At 41.2% G+C, this 24,869-nt stretch overlaps 1 protein-coding gene across 3 annotated transcripts in view; it reads left to right on the forward strand.

Moving 5' to 3' along the window:
• Window positions 1–24,869, forward strand: part of LOC126183835 (protein FAM102A) — a 459,083-nt gene that overhangs the window by 368,588 nt on the left and 65,626 nt on the right. For all 3 annotated transcript variants that reach the window (XM_049926094.1, XM_049926095.1, XM_049926096.1), the window contains exon 5: window positions 16,089–16,305. In XM_049926094.1, coding sequence (XP_049782051.1) covers window positions 16,089–16,305 — 217 coding nt within the window. The remainder of the gene's footprint in view (window positions 1–16,088; window positions 16,306–24,869) is intronic.

Consider the following 24,869-nt stretch of genomic DNA (forward strand, 5'->3'; position numbering starts at 1 on the left):
AATTTTCGTGAGGGCCCTTATAACCTCGCCGTTGAACGCCACTAAACTACAGACCGAGCAGCAGCATTCAAAACATGCCTCGTAGGCCTTAGATCTTTAGGTCGAGCTGCTCACTTCGTTCGCCAAGTTGGTGGTTTCAGACGACATTCGTCCGCGAGGAGAGTTCCGTCTGCTGATATTTTACCATCTCCCCCCTCGCAATTTTACTTGCTGACTACGCGTAAAAACGATGTAGTTAAATGTTAGAATCCGCTGTTAACTTATACAACACACAGCTTTACGGCAAAAAGTGTAGTTGTGCGTAACGTCGCGATGTGTTTCTGAATCCTATATTCCAAGTAGCCTGTGTTTCATCGTGTATTATGTTTGTCTACTATCTCTTTACGAGGAAGCAGATGTATAATGTTAATTTTAGTCTAGATTAGCTTTGACAGCAGAACGTTCCTCGCGTAAATGAAACCAGGACTCGATCCACTGCAGCTATGCAGTATACCAGTGCTCCTATCATCTGCTTTGTATAATGGAAACTGCAGACCTATGAAAAATGTAAATTATTATGCTTAAACCTACCAGGTAACTGAAAGATGTAGTAGCTAAGCGTAACATGCATGAAGAAGGGACGTGAATCTGCAGAGGGTGGCATTTCTCCAGCCCGCTTATATCTGGGGCTGTAAAACGCAGCGAAGATGGGTCACTGGACCCGTTATCGGAAATACCGTTGTTGCATCGGGCATTTAGTAGTATCTGTGGTTCGTGCTAAAACACTGGTACTTTCAAACAATATGAATAAAATTGTGGTTTGAGACAGAAACAACTGGGGCTCCAAGGGTTAAATAGATCAGTGCAAATGTCGTGGTGGTCGCTGTGAAAGGGACACGGGCGATTCCGCGTTCCTAATCGTTGACAGATCCGAATTTGGCATACATCCATGTTGCTTTCGTCGTGGGCCGTTAAACGATAATGTCCCCGCTATTTATTTTATTGACTTATTTTTGAGATATGCAGTGACTAAATGCATATTTGCAACCGTTATCTGCACGCTCCCCCCCCCCCCCCCCCCTCTTCTTTTTCTTTCCTTTTAGATACCACTCCTATGGAGCAGCGGGAAATAGCACACTGATGTCCATAGTTGTTCCAATACCAGAAAGTGTTTAGTGTTTACCCGTCATACCGTGCCATTTGTTTACGTTTCCATGGTAACGTCTGCAAGCTTACGCTACAAACACGGCCTGGGCGTGCGGCGCTCCCACTCCACACGAGAGTGTCGTGGGCACACAATCGTAACCATGTCATAAAAATCAATGGTCGCTCGTATCTAAATACACAGACAGCACCGTCATTACGCCGTTACATTTAGCGTACCATTTCCCACTTCCTTTTCTGTCCATGACGAACTTTTTTGTAGACGTGATAGTCGTTGTACTATATTATCAGTTATGTCGAACTAAGAAGTTGTTCCTTAGTTGTCTAGATACTAAGAGCTGGAGATTTTCGCAAGTAAAATATAAATTAAAAAAACTGTAAATCGTAAGTTACATATTGAATGTTATCAAAAAGCATGACACGGCACTGACAAAAATATCAAGATACAGTTTCAGACAAAGAAGTTACGCTAGAATTATGAACATGAATGGAATGTAGAAAATTTGTGCGCTAATTTGATAAAATGTAAATAATGCCAACAGAGTGCGTTTTTACTCTGACCATCAATGCTTCAGCTACAGAGCTTTGCGATACCCTTAATGAAAGCAGTGTGTGAACTCTGCGGGAAGTGAGTGCAGCCCTTCTTATAATGTTTCTCCCAGCTCGAAGAGGGCATGAAAAAGGCGACTGCAAGCAACTACGCTTCCCATAAGATTGCATATCAAACACTCGCTACAACTTTAGACTCGGAGATAGTGAGCCTCTATATGTAGGGATTTGTTTGATGTTAATGATATTTGTTCACAGGACGAGCCCTATATGATCCAGCGCTGTTGTAGTATTGTATAAACGTTAAGCATGTCATTCCCGTAGACCTGCTTAGTTATAGTGGAAGGACATGGAGTTATGGGCGTCCAAGAAATTTTTCGGGAGGGGGGACGGAGGCGGTAAGACTTGAAAGCTGCCATTTATTATTATATCCCAGAGAAATGGTAGTTATCTACTCAGTATTTGTTCTATATATATTACATTGCTACATGAAAAGTAAGCATGGTTTCGTGCTTACGTTCAAAGTAAACCTTTTTGTGTTATTAAAATGATCATGCATGTGAAACATTTTTTGAAGCTGATGATCTAAAATTATATCCTTTCAAGATTTAATCTGACTCATGTTCAACAAAAGGATCAGTAAGTTAGGAAATAAAGCATAAAACATTTACAAAAGATATTTTTATTCATGTATGAAAAATGTTAAAGTGACATTGAATATGAATATTACGAAGTAGGAAAAAATCGTTACGAGAATGCTGTTGGTTATAAACAAAAATAACCAGGCATGAATAGCCTTTGACTGATCTTTCTCGAAAGTGAAACTGCAGAGAAATTTCAAAAATGCTTCTACGCTGTTATCTGAAACTCTGCTTACAAAAAAAAATACATCCATTCACATTCACAAAAACGCAATTTCGATCATATCAAGTTCAAGTTCACAAATTCCAGTTCGAAATAATATAGTAGTTTTCCTAAAAAGAAATGCTGAAGGAAAGAATAACATTGAAAAACTACATGTGATAGGAAACTACACAAAATGTAATATTACATGTGATCTTGTGTGAAAACTAATCAAAATCGCAGAAGCTGTTGCCCAAATTTGTCAATGATTAAGTGCGTAAAATCAAGTTTTTTTTCAGTCACTTTCCTTATGCGAACGCTTGGCATGTATAGCTCACATAACCTGTTTTTACTCATTGTAGAACATAACCAGTTTCACTCTTCCTAGAGTACTGAAGAATCGGTCAGCTGTGCATGTAGTAACGGGCAAGGCAAGAGCAGTTAATACAGCCTTTTCAATAAAAGGAAAATCTCTGTATTTTTATCAATAATATCAGTGATTGGTATTTTATAGGTATCACTCAAGTGACAAGAGAAATGGGATAGCGATATGCACATATACAGATGGCGGTAGTATAAGGTACACAAGTTACAGGAGGACAGTGTATTGGCGGAGATGTCATTTGAACTTAGGTGATTCATGTGAAAAGGTTTCCGGCGTGATTTTGACAGCACGACTTTGAACACTGAATGGTAATTGGAGCTAGACGTATGGGACATTTCACTTCGGATATCGTAAGGGAATTCAGTATTCAGAAATCCACAGTCAAGAATGTGCCGATAATGCCAAATTTCAGGTACTACCTCTCACTACGGACAACGCAGTGGCCTACTACCTTCACTTACTGACACATAGTAGCTACGTTTCCGTAGAGCTGTCAGTGCTAACAGATAAACAACACTGCATGAAATAGCCGGCCATAGTGGGCGAGCGGTTCTAGGCGCTACAGTCTGGAACCGCGCGACCGCTGCGGTCGCAGGTTCGAATCCTGCCTCGGGCATGGATGTGTGTGGTGTCCTTAGGTTAGTTAGGTTTAAGTAGTTCTAAGTCAAGAGGACTGATGACCTCAGATGTTAAGTCCTATAGTACTCAGAGCCATTTGAACCATTTTGAACTGCATGAAATAATTGCAGAAATCAATGTGAGACGTACGACGAACATATCCATTAGGACAGTGCGGTGAAATTTGGTACGGCAGCAGACGACCGAGCACGACATCGCTTGCAGCGCATCTCCTTGGTCGTGACCATATCGGTTGGACCATAGACAACTGAAAAACCGTGGCCTGGTCAGACGAGTCTCGATTTCAGTTGCTAAGAGCTGATTGTCGGGTTCCGAGTGTGGCGCAGAGCCTGCGAAGCCGTGCACCCAAGTTGTCAAGAAGACACCGTGCAAGCTGGTTGTGATTCCATAATGGTGTGGGCTGTATTCACAGGGAATGGACTCGGTCCTTTGGTCCAACTGAACCGATCATTGACTGGAAATGGCAATGCTCGTCTACTTGGAAACCATTTGCAGCCATTTATGGACTTCATGTTCCCAAACAACCGTGGAATTTTTATGGATGACAGTGCACCATGGTCACCAGGCCACAATTGTCTACTATTGGTTTGAAGAACATTTTGAATAATTCGAGTGAATGACTTGGCCAGCCAGGAATCCCATCGGACATTTATGGAATATAATCGAGAGGTCAGTTCGTACACAAAGTCCTGCACCTGCAACACTTTCACTATTGTGGACGGCCATACAGGCTGCATGGCTCAGTATTTCAGCAGGGGACTTCCAGCGACTTGTTGGGTCCATGCCACGTCGAGCTGCGGCATTACGCTTGGGGAAAAAGGTGTCCGACACTGATGTCAGGAGGTATGCAATAAGTTATGTGACTTCAGTTTATGCTGTCATTGACCAAAAATCATACCACAGTGATGCTTCGTGTAAGATGTTATCAATATTGCAATATTTTTGAGCCGCATTGGCTAAGGAAACAGTTTTGCCGAGGTGTAAATTATCAAGTACATACACTCCTGGCCATTAAAATTGCGACACCAAGAAGAAATGCAGATTATAAACGGGTATTCATTGGACAAATACATTGTTGTAGAACTGACAAGTGATTGCATTTTCACGCAAGTTGGGTGCATAGATCCTGAGAAGTCAGTACCCAGAACAACCACCTCTGGCCGTAATAACGGCCTTAATACGCCTCGGCATTGAGTCAAACAGAACTTGGATGGCGTGTACAGGTACAGCTGCCCATGCAGCTTCAACACGATACCACAGTTCATCAAGAGTAGTGACTGGCGTATTGTGACGAGCCAGTTGCTCGGCCACCATTGACCAGACGTTTTTAGTTGGTGAGAGATCTGGAGAATGTGCTGGCCAGGGCAGAAGTCGAACATTTTCTGTATCCAGAAAGGCCCGTACAGGACCTGCAACATGAGGTCGTGCATTATCCTGCTGAAATATAGGGTAGAGCCACGGGTCGTAACACATTTGAAATGAAATGTAACATCCACTGTTCAAAGTGCCATCAATGCGAACAAGAGGTGGCCGAGACGTGTAACCAATGGCACCCCATACTATCACGCCGGGTGATACACCAGTATGGCGATGACGAATACACGCTTCCAATGTGCGTTCACCACGATGTCGCCAAACACAGTTGCGACCATGATGATGCTGTAAACAGAACCTGGATTCGTCCGAAAAAATGTTTTGCCATTCGTGCACCCAGGTTCGTCGTTGAGTACACCATCACAGGCGCTCCTGTCTGTGATGGAGCGTCAAGGATAACCGCAGCCATGGTCTCCGAGCTGATAGTCCATGCTGCTGCAAACGTCGTCGAACTGTTCGTGCAGATGGTTGTTGGCTTCCAAACGTCCCCATCTGTTGACTCGGAGATCGAGACGTGGCTGCACGATCCGTTACAGCCATGCGGATAAGATACCTGCATCTCGACTGCTAGTGATACGAGGCCGTTGGGATCCAGCACGACGTTCCGTATTACCCTCCTGAACCCACCGATTCCATATTCTGCTAACAGTCATTGGATCTCTACCAACGCGAGCAGCAATGTCGCGATACGATAAATCATAATCGCGATAGGCTGCAATCCGACCTTTATCAAAGTTGGAAACGTGATGGTACGCATTTCACCTCCTTACACGAGGCATCACAACGACGTTCCACCAGGCAACACCGGTCAACTGCTGTTTGTGTATGACAAATCGGTTGGGAACTTTCCTCATGTCAGCACGTTGTAGGTGTCGCCACCGGCACCAACCTTGTGTGAATGTTCTGAAAAGCTAATCGTTTGCATATCACAGCATCTTCTTCCTGTCGGTTAAATTTCGCGTCTGTAGCAAGTCATCTTCGTGGTGTAGCAATTTTAATGGCCGTAAGAGTATGTCACAGCATACTAAATTTCTTGTGTGTAATTGTGGTAAGAGTAATACTGGTAGCCATTCATTGCACACCCAGATGTCAGATACGCGTAGAAAACCGCAGAGTGATCCTAATCAGTATTGTGATATGAGAAAACCCATATAACAACTTACAATGTTGGTAGAAACCTACATAGCCTTCGTCACCCGAAGTCGTATTGGTGATATCGGAAGATGTGTGTCGGAAATGAATGTTTTTCCTAAAGAGAAAGGACTGCGGGAGAACTCTCGGGGGAGTGTGAAGCTGACTGCTCTGCCGTCTACACATGCTGGAGGTATACATCCTTCTCCCACAAAAGTTGCTGACTCCCGCCGGGCCATGCCAGCCCCGAGAAATATGAATTTTCGTTTTTCCCGACTTAAGCCTACTGAAGTTCACGGGATTAGCCTCATTTCGAGTCTGAATGCCCGGACCTGGCAATAACGTTCCCTTGTTGTTAAATTAACATAATATACTAAACTAACTCACCAGCCTGCTTTACGCGGGCTACACTTCCTTCCAGCACCATGAAATGACGAAACGTATTCTTGGATGCCTTCTCGTGATGAAGCCGACAAAGCTGCTGGTAAAGCGAGCATTAAAGCCTAGCGCAGTGCACATGCTGCATCACTTGGCGTTCTGTGTAACCATACAATGCTTCAGGAAGCGCTGTAGTTAGCTATTGTTGAAGGTGAGATGGGGAATTTCATTCCGCTACAGTCGGGGCGCCGCTCGTAGCCAACTTTGTAACAATACTTCCAAGAAGCCAATTAAGGAAGTCGGCACGGCACAGAAGAGCAGTTTTCTTCCGCCATCGTTTGATCCGCAGTACAGCAGCGTGTTCATTATTATGGAAGGGAGAACGACTGACAAACGAATGTAGCCCGCGCTCTACTGTCTGGTGTTACACTTCTAAAGATAAGATGGTAATTGCTATAGTACTTTCTCACTGCGATCAGCCAGATAATTTGACAATTGGTTAAACCACTTCTAGAAGTGTGCCATATTTCTGTAATGAAAAAATGAATAAGAACTGTACTCCGGATTCCGTGGCGGAGGGGGTTGCAGAAAGTGCTCCCCTTTTACTCTCTTGCGGACTCTTATGCATGCAGGTCTACCAAAGGTATAGAACTCAACTTCAAACTGTATCATCCTGAAGACAACCGGTACAGCGTCAACCAAAGTATGTATTTGATGAATTCTGGATGGATAACGCGGTTCAGCTTCGCACTAACATGCCTGCTGTTACTATATAAGCCACGCTGGTATTCACCTGCGAACAAGGCCGGTTCAAGGTCGCGCGGAGCCCTTAGCGCGAATTCAGCAATGTGAACTTGTAGTTTCCTAATACTGTTACGTTACATCCGCATAATATTGTAACGTATATGGATGAGAATCTAGCCTTTTACGGAGAGATAGCATTAGCATTCGTAATCCATGGAGAGGAAATATTAACCCTGAGGTTTGCCGATAGACATTGTGGTTCTGTCAGACAGCAAGGGACCTGGAAGAGCATTTGAACGGAATGGCCAGTGTCTTGAAAGGAGGATATAAGATGAACATCAACAAAAACAAAACGAGGCTTATGGAATGTAGTCGAATTAAATCGGGTGATGCTGAGGGAATTAGATTAGTAAATGAGACACTTACAGTAGTAGATGAGTTTTGCTATTTGGGGAGCAAAATAACTGATGATGGTCGTTGTAGAGAGGATATAAAATGCAGACTGGCTGTGGCAAGGAGAGCGTTTCTGAAGAAGAGAAATTTGTTAACGGTATAGATTTAAGTGTCAGGAAGTCCTTTCTGAAAGTATTTGTATCGAGTGTAGCCATGTATGGAAGTGAAACATGGACGATAAATAGTTTAGACAAGAAGAGAATAGAAGCTTTCGAAATATGGTGCTACAGAAGAATGCTGAAGATTAGATGGGTAGATTACGTAACTAATGAGGAGGTACTGAATAGAACTGGGGAGAAGAGGAATTTGTGGCACAACTAGAAGAAGGGATCGGTTCGTAGGACACGGTCTGAGGCATCAAGGGATCGCCAATTTAGTATTGGAGGGAAGCGTCGAGGGAAAAAATCTCAGGGGGAGACCAAGGGATGAGTATCCTAAGCTGGTTCAGAAGGATGTAGGATGCAGTAGTTACTCAGAGATGATGAACCTTGCACAGGATAGGGTAACATGGAAAGCTGCATCAAACCAGTCTCTGGACTGAAGACCATAACAACAACAACAAGGCCAGAATGGAATTCCAGGAAGGTGACCAGATGCAGTTCGTTACTTCGGATGGATACTGAGTTCGCCTGGGTGATGATTTAATGTATTCAAATGCAGTTTCAAGTAGACAGCATTTTACCTCTGTTATATTGCGACTGGAGACCCGGGGAAGAAATGTTATTTTTTAAATGTGGAAAGCTCTCGAGAAACATTGGCTACGAAAACCAGGAAAAAATTATTAAAGGGGAAGGGGGGGGGGAGAGAGAGAGAGAGAGAGAGAGAGAGAGAGAGAGAGAGAGAGAGAGAGAGAGAGAGAGAGAGAGAATGGCACGGACTGGCATGCAGAGATCATGAACTTGGCCAGTGGTGATGATGCTAACCAAAACCCTGGTCCTATATGGGGAATGGAAGGGGAAATGAAGTTCTTCTATGGACTTGGAAAAAGAAATTTTAGACGTTCTGTAAGAAGTCATGGATACTGGAGGAGTCTTCGGTCTCAGACTGAGGAACAAGCCCGGAAACTGAGCCATAGGAAGCAGCTGATAACTGACTTTGCAGCCAACAACTGCCCACCAGAAGCCAATAACACAGCTTGGCCAAGTGCAGTTATAGTGTTTGTTTAGTTATGGGCCATTGACGCAGTGAGCTGAAGAAAGGACGCGCTCAGCTGCAGTAGCATCCCTCACACAAACTGAGCTTCGTGATGCACTAATCAAGTTTCGATCCAGTTCAAGTGAGCTTGAGACTGTTGAGAATTATTCTTTGTATGTGTAATTGTGTATGAAATTATCCAGAATGAATGTTCTCTGCTTTTACATTCCAGTTGAAATTTTCTGTATAACTCCTTCCAAACCCCCAATGCAGGTGTTGAAATGTTGATCTAGCAGTAAACCCAGGTCTTGTGCCCACAGCAAAAGGTGATGAGAGACTACAGAGAGATTATGGTAAATTTATGGCAGTCATAAAGTCAATATCTTTCGCGTTTACTACTAAAAGTATGGTATGTGAAGATTTATTTATCTGTGGCTACTGTAAAAACTAAGTCAGTAAAACTACAGTTCACAGTTGATGTTCATTAACTACACTCCTGCAGCAAGGAAATACTTCTGTTTAGACAAGTAAATAGTTTGTCAGCGATAATTCAGGTTCTAGAAGGCCCTCTCCAGCATCCCATTTACTATTTCAATGACAATGTCTTGAAATATCTAAATAACAAGTTCTCCTATCAGGATTGTTGTGATTTGCACAGTTGAATTTGGAATAAATATCTAAAAACATTCTTTTGGAGGAACATAAAAGTTTTGGCTTTCAAGGTCGAATGAGTTCTACATCTACATACATATTCCGCAATCCACCATACGGTGCGTGGCGGAGGGTACCTCGTACCACTACTAGCATCTTCTCTCCCCGTTCCAGTCCCAAACAGAACGAGGGAAAAATGACTGCCTATATGCCTCTATACGAGCCCTAATCTCTCTTATCTTCGTGGTTTTTCCGCGAAATGTAAGTTGGCGGCAGTAAAATTGTACTGCAGTCAGCCTCAAATGCTGGTTCTCTAAATTTCCTCAGTAGCGATTCATGAAAAGGACACCTCCTTTCCTCTAGAGACTCCCATCCGAGTTCCTGAAGCATTTCCGTAACACTCTCGTGATGATCAAACCTACCAGTAACAAATCTAGCAGCCCGCCTCTGAATTGCTTCTATGTCCTCCCTCAATCCGACCTGACAGGAATCCCAAACGCTAGTGGTTTATGCTGTATCTAATTGATACGAAGAGGTGGAGTACGTTAGGTAGCTCATGCGGATTTCAAAGGGAGAAAATTACAACCAATGGTCCACAGAATTCAGTATTTGGACCATTCTTGTTGCTGCACAATTTCAATCGGTAAATTATTCGAAGCAGGGGAAACTAACAGCTAGCGATGGGGGGGAGGGGGAATACAGTAAGAAAAGAACAATGATGTTCAGGGAAAGACGTGTTTAAAACTATAAGTGTAAGTCCTAATTTTTAATGCTTTGGAACATAAACGGCCTCAGTGCAGCATGTCCACAAGATAAAATCACGAAAATTGTGGAGCTAAAAATTAGTCTTTCACAAGGAAAAAAATTTGAAAGTCATTTGCGTAAACGAACTCTGGCTTACGAAAGATTCGATCTCCGTTTTAAACAAATTAAAAACATCTACAGCAGCTAACCTTTTTTGTAGGAAAACAGAACCCGTGGTGGCTCCTGTATACAACTTGTTAGAATATAAAGAAAGATACGACTTTAATTTTCTTAGTGAAGAAATTACATTTGAATGTTGCTGTGTAGAGCTAGAACAACATATTATTATTATCTCAGTATATAAGATCCCAGGTAGTGATATGACTAAATTATTTTTTGAGAAATTCCAGTGTCCTCTTCACAAATTCATAAAAGAAAAAGAGGGAAAAAATTGAAATTGCTGCTGATTTTAACGTAGATATGTCAAGTGAAACAGACTTGTCAACTAAGTTTGTTGACTTAATTTAATAATATGACTTTAGACTACATTTCAGTGATTTAACAAGAGTAAATGAGCAAACTACAATGTGTATACACAATATTTTAACAAATTATACACTACTGGCCATTAAAATTGCTACACCATGAAGATGACGTGCTACAGACACGAAATTTAACCGACAGGAAGAAGATGCTGTGGCATGAAAATGATTAGCTTTTCAGAGCATTCACACAGGGTTGGTGCCGGTGGTGACACCTACAACATGCTGACATAAGGAAAGTTGACCGGCATTGCTTGGTCACACGTTGTTGTGATGCCTCGTGTACGGGGGAGAAATGCGTACCATCACGTTTCCGACTTTGATAAAGGTCGGATTGTAGCCTATCGCGATTGCGGTTTATCGTATCGCGACATTGCTGCTCACGTTGGTCGAGATCCAATGACTGTTAACAGAATATGAAATCGGTGGGTTCAGGAGGGTAATACGGAACGCCGTGCTGGATCCCAACGGCCTCGTATCACTAGCAGTCGAGATGACAGGCATGTCATCCGCATGGCTGTAACGGATCGTGCAGCCACGTCTTGATCGCTGAGTCAACAGATGGGGACATTTGCAAGACGACAACCATCTGTACGAACAGTCCGATGACGTTTGCAGCAGCGTGGACTATCAGCTCGGAGGCCATGCCTGCGGTTATCCTTGACGCTGCATCACAGACAGGAGCACCTGCGATCGTGTACTCAATGACGAACCTGGGTGCATGAGTGGCAAAACGTCATTTTTTGGATGAATCCAGGTTCTGTTTACAGCATCATGATGGTTGCATCTGTGTTTGGCGACCTCATGGTGAACGCGCATTGGAACCGTGTATTCATCATCGCCATACTGGCGTATCACCCGGCGTGATGGTATGGGGTGCCATTGGTTACACGTCTCTGTCACCTCTTGTTCACATTGACGGCACTTTGAACAGTGGATGTTACATTTCAGATGTGTTACGACCTGTGGCTCTACCCTCCATTCGAGCCCTGCGAAACCCTATGTTTCAGCAGGATAATGCACGACCGCATGTTGCAGGTCCTGTACTAGCCTTTCTGGATACAGAAAATGTTCGACTTCTGCCCTGGCCAGCACATTCTCCAGAGCTCTCAGCAATTGGAAAAGTCTGGTCAATGGTGGCCGAGCAACTGGCTCATCACAATACGCCAGTCACTACTCTTGATGAACTGTGGTATCGTGTTGAAGCTGCATGGGCAGCACCTGTACACGCCATCCAAGCTCTGTTTGACTCAATGCTGAGGCGTATGAAGGCCGTTATTTCGGCCAGAGATGGTTGTTCTGGGTAGTGATTTGTCATGATCTATGCTCCCAAATTGTGTGAAAATGTAATCACATGTCAGTTCTAGAACAATGTATTTGTCCAATGAATACCCGTTTATCATCTGCATTTCTTCTTTGTGTAGCAATTTTAATGGCCAGTATCGCACATTTAATGACATTACCAAATTTTCTTTAGATCCTGGTATCTCGGATCACTCTGCTTTACTTATTGAATTACTAAAGATAAATAAGGAAAATGTAAAGAGATGTTTCATGAAAAGACAGTTCAGTGAACTTGTTCTGTTGTAGATAGAGACAGGTAAGTTGGTCATTACAACATGAAAGCTCATGTTTAAAAAATTGATAAGTTTTTAAACAGATTTTTACATATTTTCAATGAAACTTTCCCACCTGGAGTCTGTCGTAGAAAGACAAGTAATAAACTAAAGTTACTGGCATAATAATAGCTAGTAATAGAAAGAGACAACTACACGCTGAGCTGAAATCCAATAACAGAACTGAGTTCTTTAAATCTTATTAAAAATATTTAGGAATGTTGTACAAGCAGCAAAGGAAGTGGTAAATGCCATACTTAGCAAAAACCACAGAAATAAATCCAAGGCAGTATGCACAGTTGTCAGATCTGAACTTGAAATCAATCCTAGCCACCAGGAAATTTCTAAAATAAAGATACAAGACATAATTGTAAATTCTGCTCAAATATCAGAACATTTTAACCAGTATTTTATAACAGTAGCAAAATCTGATGTTGATGTAGATGTAACTCATATCAAGATAATGTAAATTTATTTGTGTCAACTCAGAGAAAGAATGGGACTCTTATTAAATTTGACAAAGTAACAGTAAAATATGCAAAAAATAGTATATTAAAAGTAAAAAATAAAAATTCAATGGGATGGGACGAAATACCTGTTAAAGTCATCACAGTACCTTCAAATATAATAGCACATCCACTCTCTGAAATAATTAATAAATCACTTGAATCAGGCTACTTTCCAGACATTCTAAAATATCTGGAAGTGAAACAATTATTTAAAAAAGACTTTAAATAAGATGCAGGAAATTACCACCCAATTTCCCTTATTCCTGTGTTCTCTAATATATGGAATGATCCTTGCAATAAAAATTCAAAATTTGTCACAAATTGAACGTAACTGAAAAAAAAAAATCAGTTTGACTTCCAGAAAGGTGAAAGTACAATTTATGCAATTAATGAATTCATAAATAAACTTAGTTCCATCTTAGATAAACCACAAAAAGTTGCAGGGATCTTCTGTGACTCACCCAAAGCATTCGACTGTGTGCACCACTCCCTATTATATAAAATGCAAAAATACAGAATTACAGGCAGTGCTGTAGAGTTGTTTGTTATATTTGACAGGGACAGAGAAGGGTAGTCACATCAGACAGGGGAAAATACTCCTCAAAATGGAGAACTGTCTCAAAGGGATACCACAAGGATCATTTCTACAGTAAATAATTTTTCTTTTTTACATAAGTGACTTACACGTAAATATAAATCATCATTCAGTTTTATTCGCTGATGACACATCAGTACTGATATAAAATAAAAATGCAGAAGAAATTAGCAAAAATGTCATAAAAACTCTAGAAAGTGTGTGTGTGTGTGTGTGTGTGTGTGTGTGTGTGTGTGTGTGTGTGTGTGTGTGTGTGTGTGTGTGCGTGCGTGTGTCCACTACTAAGAGACATAACCATACTAAGTGTTCCCTCACCGTATTTGTATGATATAATTCTTTTCATAAATAATAATCCAGAATTGTTTGCTCCAAATAACTTCCAGCATATTTATGATACTAGAAATAAAGAACGTTTCATATTTCCTACTCACGGACCCCACAATATATAGGAATGAAAATATACAATAAGTTAAAAAACACAGATTTTCAAGGGATTGAAAGTGGTTCAGTAAAAAGAAAATTATATAGCACTCTGGTACAAAAATTCTATTAATCTGTTGATGAATTTTTTAATGTCGATCTGACCATTTGAGCAGGATAGAAATAAGTAGTGCATATATTCAAATATTTCATTCTAGTAAATGTTGTATTCTGTGTATAGTCTATTATATTTATAAGCTCAATGAGTCTCCTGTAGTGTAAATCAGTGATTTACCATGTATGTTATGGGACAATAAAATTCTGATTCTGAGTCTGTTTTTATATTAGGTATGATACATAATTATCAATAGTAACAGAACATGAGGGAAGGGAAATGTGTAAAACTGAATGTTAAAAACTCCAGGACATGAGTGTTAATCAAAACTTGAAACTGAAATTAATATTTTAAAGATGTTCTCAGACACACAGTCCCTGTTATCATATACTGATTAGCAGCAGTTGTCCTTTGCTCACGCTCTCAGGACTGTAGAAACATACTGTGTGGCTGCCAATCACTGCACAGTTCTGGTGACCTCAGAAAACTGGATGTGTGTTGTAATTCATTGTTTTGATAATGACATGAACATTTCCTATTCAGGAGGACCAAGTCTCAATTTCTAGTCCAGATAAAGGTGTTCATTCTTTCCGCGCCCTACACGAGACTGGAATAATAGAGAATCGTGAAGGTGGTTCAATGTACCCTCTGCCAGGCACTTAAAAGTGATTTGCAGGGTATCCATGTAGATGCAGTGTTACTAAATCATGTTAACTGAATTCCTGGGTGGTTTTCTGTATGTGGATGCAACTGATTATTCCAAAACTCTTCTGTTCAGTTACAAATATATGCACACAGAAAATGTGATCAGTAGCCCGTGATTACAGAATTATATGACTCACAAAAAGATAGTGGCCATATGTCCATGAATGGACATACACAGCAGCAGACTGGGGCAAGCTGACCATGAAAATGGAAGGAGGATCATCTATACATCAAAGACAGAAGCAGCTTCTATGCCTTAGTGGTATAAACTTTGGATAAAATATGACTTATTATGGCACTGACCTTGCACATTGTCACCATAAGGCCTGACATGATATCAAAAGTGTGTAGAATGAAACAATGGCTGTGTAGACAAATGATGATAGGATATACCTGTGTAGATGATTTTTCTGAATCCTTTTTATTTTTCCTTTATAATCAAAGTATTTTCAGTTGTACAGTTTGTTTTAATTACTGAATGGGGCAATAAAGTAACTAGCACAATAGTGTTGAATTTGAGAATGGTATTCAAATTACCATCTTGCTATTCTGATTTAGGTTTTATGTGATAAAAATGACATACCTAATTTGCTTTATCACCCTGCCTCTTTTGGAGATCTTTACAACCTCATCATTGACAGGATATCAAACCCAAATCTTCCTCTGCTTTTTTTAAAATTCATGAGCATAGTGATAATGAAAGATAACTTGTGAAAATAGTTTTTCCACTGTGGATTATGGCACCAAGATGTGATCTTACAATGCAGTTCTTTAGTGCTTAGAATTGTGTGTATCACTACTCCAAAATAATCTAAAAATAAATGTAAAATTTTTAAGGCATCATATGACTAGAAAACAGTAACTTTATCACAACATTGGACGTGAATTATTTGACAAAATTCAGGTGGTTAGGTGGTTTTTTCCCATTTTTAAATGTGTGAATTCTGTCATTGTATCTATGTTAAACGTGTGGTTTTATCAACCAAATAAGAACTTGGTAGACCATGTTATTTGGTGTTTCTTTGTACTTACAACTGTATTTTTTGGGTCTATTAATTGATTCTCTTGGGAAATATTTGTGCTCATACCACTATTAGGAGTTTTTGTGTGAATAAATAATTCAAATTTAGAGAATATATATTATGGCTCTTCTGAAACCTCGTTTCAGAAAACATATCCTGAGTTAAATTGTTTTGTAATAGTATGAGAGATGGAGGAGGGGAATCGGCAGTGGTAGTGTTGCCAGCTGCCACAAATGAATGACGGAATAATGCAGTCACTCATTTGCTCTTTCTGGTTCCATGTAATGTATTGGTAACTTAATGTGTCACTTACTTACATTAACCACATGTTGTAACTCCACATTTAAATAGGTTTTAACAGTGTGTGAAAAGATTGTGTTCATCTTTTCTTTGCAGAACTGATATCAGGAGTGGGGCAGGGTGCTACAGAACCTCAGGAACAACCAGAGGGTACAGTATCAGTAGCACCTGAAGTTGATGAAACTCATGAATTGGGTCATTCACGAAACTCTTCCAATACGAGCCAAATGAGTCGTGCCTCGGGATACAGCTCTCTAAATAGCCAGTCCCAACACAGTAGACAAAGCAGTTCTGGTGACTCGGGACACATACGGTATGTATTATGTTTAGTGAGTAGTACTGATTGTGCTCAGTCATATTTGAGTGAATCAATAATATTTGAGTAACCAGTAGGAATATGTGTTACGTGTATTACATGCATAAGAGTGCTGTGTGTATTTACTTCACACTTAGAATTACAAATAGCCTTCATATTTTCCATATATGATCTGTACATGAGAAGAGATGGATGCTTTCCTTAAGAAAAGCATATGTAATTCAATAATAAGTTTGTACTAATCTTTATCTGATACTAGTAGCTAAGTTCTTGTATTAAATTTGGAATAAATATATGCACAAATGATGTGGAGCTGATGTCACTTTTGATCTAGATGGCGATAGCTGCACATAAAAATAGAAATCTTGCATTTGAACATAATATTGCAACTTGAAAATACTGTCCCTATGAATTTTGTTAAGATTTTGTTCATGCCTGATCTTGCATTTCTTTCGTTGTTATTTGATCCTTTTTAACAGTTAAAGTAACATTTTGCTACTAGTGGCCTACATTACTTCAAGAAAATGACTCTTACTGATTGTCCCATAAGGGAACTTCATAAGGAACAGTAAAGAATATTTGTGCTTATTTACAAACATGAAGCATTAATATACCAACATTGGCTTTAGCAGAGGTTGGAAGAAGTTACTTTGTTTGTGGGTTGGAGAAATAATAGGGAGTGGGGTAAGGGGAGGGGAGAGATGGGGTAGGAATTTAAGACCATAAGCAGATCATCATTTGTGTGCTAAATGGTGGTAGATAGAAGATACTGTAAAACACGTATTTTACAAGTATATATATTGACTTGTCAGACTAGGTTATTGGTGGCTGCATCAGTGTATTGCACTGATCTTCAAGCTGTGTATTGTTCTCAGTTGATAATTCTCAAGATTCTGCAGTTTGTATATCATGTAGACTCAAATATAGTGTAGCACCCTCTGAAGATTCATTTATGGCTCAACACTGCACTCATTACTGGGGCCATATAATAAATACAGGGAGGGGGGGGGGGGGGGGGAAGAAAATTTATAGTTGAGGTTACTAATCTGTAGTAGTGTTGTGACATTGGGTTAGGTGATACTGGTTTTAATCATGCTACAGATCATAATTTTCATTACCAGTATTTGACTGTCAAGTAGAGGAATGGTTGTAGGCCAGAGTTCATGATCAGCATGCTGTGTACCGGTGTCTTCTACTAAACCTTTCCACTAAGTCTCATGTAGGGAACACATGAAACACTGTTGACTGTCTATCCGATGGATTGGGAAGCTGAGCATACCTACTTTTTTTCTGTCACCACCACCACCCACCAGAGATGAGGGATCCACTTTTTATGTTGTATATGTCAAAACCCTACAGATGACAAAATAAACAATGGCACATTCATCCTCACTTTTGAGGCTGATTCACTTACAGAAAAGGTAAAAATCATTTGTTAGTGCTGCAATGTGAAGAAGCTGTACTTTCCACTCCCAACACGGTGCTTTAAATGCCAATGCTTTGGGCATGTATCTTCCTGGTGTACAAATGACCCAGTTTATGTAGACTGTGGCCAACCCCTTGGAAAAAAATGAGCGATTATCTTTAGTCTCAATGGTATTGGCCTATTCCACTACTGTGGCCAGGTCATCAGCAGTACCTGGTGTATTTACTCCCTCATTGTTGACATCTGATAGTTACACAAATAAACTTGACCATAAGGGCAGTAGGCTGTACCCTGTTATGGTTCCTGCAGCACCAGCTTCGGAAACCACTCCCTCCACCCGGCCACATGAGCAAGATCCTCCACTGGTATCTGTCGGTGACAGGGCTCTCTCTAAGGAACCCTCTCTCCAGTAATCCACAACTCAAAGTTGTGACACAAGCCAGTGGCTGAACAAGCCATGGACTGTGGGTCCTAGGGCTGTCCACTCTTCTCCCGTTTGCACAGTAGCTAAGCCCTCAAGAGAATCTTGACTGCCACTATTTGTATTCAGGAGGACAATGGTTCAGACCTGCATCTGGCCATCCTGATTTAGGTTTTGTGTGATTTCCCTAAATTGCTTAAGGCTTTTCCTTGAAAGGCTGATTTCTTTCCTCATCCTTTTTTAATTCGAATTTGTGCTCTCTCTCTAGTAACCTCATTGTAGACAGGATATTAAACACTAATCTTCCTTCCTTTTTGAAAAAAAGTTGTGAAAGTGAGGAAGAAGAAGAAGAAGAAGAAGAAGAAGAAGAAGAAATTTCAGGAGAGGGTAACTATGATGACTCTGGTGGCACCAGATTCTCCCATGCTGTCTGACTCCATACTGATGTTTGTTGATGATGATCCACTCCCACTGGTCACAGATAGCGATTCAGGGCAGGGATCTGTCTCCTTTCACTCTTCACTCCTAACCAGGATAGCTTCAACATGAAGATCCAGTGGAAGTGCATTTGATATTGCTTTCACCTACCAGAGCAACAATATCTAATTCCCTCTTGTTTTCTTATCTGTGTTGCTCCCCAAGAAACGCGCTAGACTGGAGACCATACCCCAACTCTTTGAGGTTGCCATACATTGTTGAAATCATACTGGCCCGGAAAGTGCATCTGGAGAGTTCTGGCTTCAGAAGATGTTGTCAGTGAACCCTCCTGTACAATGTTGGAAGCATTAGCAGTGCGAGGGCAAACAACCCAGCGATCACCATTTGTAACATTTATTTACCCCTAGGCAGGGCACTTGTCTTGAGATGACCACCTTAATCCAATAACTCCCTCCCCACCACTTTTCTTACATGTAGGACGTTCAGAGTGCATCACCTCCTCTGGGGGACTGCCATTTCATGTGATAGGGGCCTTCTGATTGAGCAGCTTCTTTCTGATCTTGATCTGTCTATTCTCAATGACAGTACTGCTGCTCACTTAAGTTCCGTACATGGCACCTTTTTGACCTTATGATCTTTTCCCCCCATCTCGTGGCTTCGCCACAATAGTTGCTAAATAATGATCTTTGTGACAGTGACCACTTGTTGGTGATCCTTTCACTTCCCTGTCACTGCCTGTTGGATCAGTTACCATGTTGGGCTCTTAAATGGGCCAACTGGCAATTGTATTCTGTTGCTGTCATCTTTACCACATTTCTGTTAGAAAGTATTAACGAGTATGCGGGAAACATCTCTGGTATGATCACATGTGTCCCTGAGACTGCTGTTCCCTTTCTATAGGCCTCCTCCATTTTTGGCCAGTACCATGGTGGACCGAAGATATTGTGACAACTATTAAAATTTATCAAAGGATCCTGCAATACCTCAAGTGATCTCCTCCACAGGTAGTGCTGAGGCTCACTATTTAAACATAATAAGAAGGAATGTGGGAGTGCTACATCTCCTCTTTGGAAAGGAGTATCTCTTCATACCAGATGTGGGCCAAGCTGCATAGTCTTCTGGGCTGTCAAATATCAACAAATGTTCCAGATCTCTTCCTTCATGGTGGTGATTGTACCAATGTGTCATTTGTTACTGATCATCTTGACTCATTTTGTGACAGCATCAGCATTTTGTCCTTACCAGACTATCTTTCAAATGAATAAGAAACGAGCTGAAGATATTGCCCTATCCATCACCCCCTCCATCACACTGAATTACATAATGAACCTTTCACCAACTGGGATCTGCTTCAGGCTCTTGACTCGTTGCACTGTATGGCCCCAGGCCATGATTTGATTCATAATCAGATGATCCAACATCTGAATGTGACTCACGGGCTCCATCTGCTGTCATAGTGTTCAACCATATGTGGATAGGAGGTGTATTACCTTGAAATGGAGATATAGTGTCACCATCCCAATCTTATGGCAGACAAAAACACAATGTCCACCAAAAGCTACCAACTGACTAGCCTCAGCAATGTTATCTACAAACTGCTTGAAAGGATGGTAGGCCAGTGAATATACTGTGTTTTTATTTCACAGGATCTTTTGTCCCCACATCAGTGTAGTTTGAACGGGATCATCCATAACTGACCATCTGGTTAGGTTGGAAACAGAAATCTAACAGGGTTTCTCTAAATGGCAACACCTCATTGCGAATACTGATGTTTATTCAAAAGTGTTTATTCCACTGGTTGTTTCAGTTTAGAGTTTGTAATTACTCAGCTCCTCACGGATTGAAGACAATGGTGTCCCACAGGGTTCCATGCTGAGTGTTAAACTCTGCCTCGTTGCTATCGGAGGCTAGTGACCTTAGGACCACTGGTCACCCTCATTCTGTATATTGACGACTTTCACATTTGGTATAGCTGCTAACTGTTTCCCTGGAAGAACTCTTACCTCCAAGGTATCATCTACAGGGTCTCATCTTGGACCTCCTTCCATTACTTCCAGTTCGCCCTCATTAAAATGTGAGTCATTGTAGCATGGTACATGTTGATGCAGAAATCTGCTAGGGTACATAGCACTTGTTCATTGTTGTACAGCCCCAATTTTTGGAACTCCTTTGTAATGGTAAAAAAAAGGGCTGCCCATGTTTGTCAACTAAAGACTAGCTGCATGTGAATCTTTAATGCTCTCTGCTTCCTTGGCACTCATCCTGATTGGTCTGTGGCTTTCAGGTTTATGGTTCAGCAGCAACTTCAGCTTTGAAATTATTAGACCTAGTCCATCATCTGGAGTAAGACTCACCACTGGCGCCATCCAAACAAATCCTATAGACATTCTCCTTGCCGAAGCAGGGATCTTCCCTCTTCAGTTTTGACAGTACCGACTCTCACTCACACGATCACCATCACCGAGCGAGGTGGCGCAGTGGTTAGCACACTGGACTCGCATTCGGGAGGACGACGGTTCAATCCCGTCTCCGGCCATCCTGATTTAGGTTTTCCGTGATTTCCCTAAATCGCTTCAGGCAAATGCCGGGATGGTTCCTTTGAAAGGGCACGGCCGATTTCCTTCCCCATCCTTCCCTCACCCGAGCTTGCGCTCCGTCTCTAATGACCTCGTTGTCGACGGGACGTTAAACACTAATATCCCCCCCCCCCACGATCACCATCCAATAATTTCCTAATCATCCAATGTATCAAATTCTTCTGTGCAAGGGTTCCGACACCCTGGTAACCACCGTTGGAAAGTACCCTGAGACCTTCTGCTGGGACCTCCACCTAAGTCCCTTGAAATGAGCAATATATTTCAAGGATCTAAAGTTTGTTACACGCTTGACCTTCCAGCATCTGTTCCTCTCAGCTCGTCAGGAGTGTCAGGGTGCTGTCATACCTTAGTGACGGATCTTGCTGAGAACACGAGAAAGTTGCAATCCTACATAAGGTCAGGAAGTAGGTTGGAGGCTTCTATCCACATACTTGTAAACCAGTCCAGTCTGGTGTGGCAGTATAAGAGAGCAAAAGGAAAGATGAAGTATTAAATTTTGTGTTTAAAATTATCATTCACATAGGAGGATCATACAGACATACCATTGATTGACCGTCACACAGACTCTTGTGTGGAGGACATAGAAAAAAGTGTCTCTGGAGTTGAAAACAAGTAAGTTGCCATGTCTGGACAGAATGCCAGTTTGGTTTTACAGAGAATATTGTGTGTCATTGACCCTTTAATTAGCTTGCATTTATCGTGAATCTCTTGTCCAGCAGAAAGTTCCAAGTGACTGGAAAAAAGTGCAGGTGACTTCTGTATATAAGAAGGATAAAAGAACAGACCTGCATAGCTGCAGACCAGTATCCTTAGCATTGGCTGGCTGCAGAAATTTGAGCATATTCTAAGTTTAAATGTAATAAATTTTCTTGATACAGAACTACTTCTGTCTGTAAATAAACACAGATTTAGAAACCATCACTCGTGTGAAACTCGGCTTGCCCTTTTCTCACATGATATCCTGTGAACCACAGGTGAAGGGCAACAGGCAGATTCCAGGTTCCTAGATCTCCAAAAAACACTTGACAGTGTGAGCCACTGCAGTGGTCATCAGAGACAAAGGCAACATCAGGAGTGTGTGAGGCAATTGTGATAGGAATTTTTATGTACGTAAATGACCTGACAGATAGGGTGAGCAGCAGTCTATAACTGTTTGCTGATAATGTTGTAGTGTATGGGAAAGTATCATCTTAGAGTGACTGACTGCATGAAGATACAGGATGACTTAGACAGAATGTGTATCTGATTGGATGAGTAGCAGCTTGCTGTAAACATGGATGAAAGTAAGTTGATGTAGATGAGTGGGAAAAAATCTTGTAATGTTCAGAAATAGTATTAATGGTGTGCTGCTTGGCACATACACATTGATTAAATACCTATGTGTAATTCTGAAAAGAACTACGAAATGGAATGAGCATGTAGAGATGATAGTAGAGATGATCAATGGGTAGCTTCATTTTATTGAGAGAATTCTAGGACATGTAGCTCATCCGTAAAGGAGACTCATTCTTCACTACTGGTAGTGTGTTTGGGATCCCAACCAGGTCATATTTGAGGAAACAGTGAAGTAATTCAGAGACAAGCTGCTAGATTTGTTGCTGGCAGGTTTGATCACCACACAAATGTTTTGGAAATGCTTCATGAAATCAAGTGGGAATCCCTGGGGGAAGATGACTCTCTTTTCGTGAAACACTATTGAGAAAATATAGAGAATTGGTATTTGTGGCTAACCACACTACTGCTACCATAACAGAAGGATCTTGGAAAAAAAAGGCAAGGTCAGAGAAATTATGGCCTCTGTGGAGGCATGTACCCAGTCATTTTCCCCACACTTCCAGAGAGGGAATAACTAGTAGTGGTACAGGGTACACTCTGCCATGCACCATATTGTTGCTTGTGGAGCATGTATGTAGATGTTCATTCAGATTTACACTGATGGTTCTAAGAGCATCCATCGGTCAGGAACAACATTTGTTGCCACGAATGTGTGGTGTTTTTATGACAGGGCTAGTAGCCATTAGTAGAGATGTACATTTTATTAAACAGACCTCTGTTGACCATGCTAAATCTGTAGTGACTTAGTGAGCAGTCTCCAGACTACTGATTGGTGTTACCCTTCTATCCCTTTGATAGCTGCTATTCATGACATCTTTCTGACTTTAGTTATATTGCCTGCTCATTTCTCTCTCTCTGTGTTGTGAGTTGTGTGGGTATGCCAGGGAATGCACTGGCTGACTGTTCAGCCAGAGAAGAAATTACTCACTGAACATTCACTCTGACGATTCCAGTTGTGGGTATTTTGGTACAAACAAGATGACACCTCACTCAAAGATAAACATCTGTTGGGCTAATGTTCGCTCCAATGAACCCTGCATTATCGAGGAGACTACTGCTGCACAGTGCTTCTCCTTCCATTCCTGCCTGTAGGAACCCCCCCTCTGATTTTACCTTCACACTGGTCATACTAGATAAAACTATAGTTTTATTTTATGTAATGAACCACTCCACATGGTGGTTGCACCGAGCAACATGGTGCAGTTGTAAGCAAAACTCGGCACACTGGACTACTGGACTCGCATTTGCGGAGATAATGGTTCAAATGTGTGTCCAACCATCCTGATTTAGGTTATCTGCGATATCTGTTAATGTCTCCAGGAAAATGCCGGGATGGTTCTGTAGAAAGACAACAGCCAATTTCCTTCCCCACCCTTGAAAAAATTCATGCTTGTTTTCCATCTCTAATGACAGTGATGTCTATGGAACATTAAACCCTAATATTCCTTCTTCTTTCCATCCATCCATCCTTCCTTCCTTCCTTCCTTCCTTCCTTCCTTCAACACTTCAAGACTATAGTAGACCAACAGTGCAGTGGCTGTGGAAGGGTTGGATCCTGTCACATGCAGAGCCAGTGGGACATTTGCCTGCCCACTCCCAGCTACTGACTGCATTATTTGTTTCACTTTATTTTTATTGTCAGTATATCTGATGCCCATTACATTTATAGCTTTGTCACTTTTACTGTAGGAATTTTCTGGCTAGAATGCATTCTGTTCTCCATAATTCTCTTAAGCCTTAACTGGGTTGGTGGGGCTCGGATGCAGGTGGCATTTCTCTCGCCACAGATGAGCCATGGGAAACACCTCATCTGCTCTGACCTACATATATATACTTGCCCAACTTGTATATCTTCACTTTTCTTTAAATTATTTCTCAGCTCAAGCATCAATATTGGTTTCAGTGCCTTAATCTTATGTATTCTACATTCTTTTCTTAATTTAATCAAATTTCTGGCTGACATCACTAACTAAAGATGAACTACATCTTGACTGAAGGACTGGTGACCTTTCTATTAGTCCCTTAACCTCCAACCAACTTAAACACTTGACTTGCAAGAGAACAAAGTGTTTTCAACTATCAAGGCCTGCATCAGACTGTAAGCATCATAACACAAGTAGAGAAAAATAAGCTGAACATTAAAATTGTTTTGTCATAAAAAAGTGTGTGTGCTGTATTTGCCATTTTTTAACAGTAGACTTTAAATCACGGTAGATGATACAATGGCTGCATATTTGAGAGTTTCAGTACGTAGCTGAATGTGGCTGAAAAAATCTTACAGCATCATCCAGCAGTTTTTTGAATCTGAAGTATATTCCGATGCTTGTGCTTTGACATGTACAAA

This window comes from Schistocerca cancellata, chromosome 4, assembly GCF_023864275.1.
Source record: "Schistocerca cancellata isolate TAMUIC-IGC-003103 chromosome 4, iqSchCanc2.1, whole genome shotgun sequence".
Lineage (NCBI taxonomy): Eukaryota > Metazoa > Arthropoda > Insecta > Orthoptera > Acrididae > Schistocerca > Schistocerca cancellata.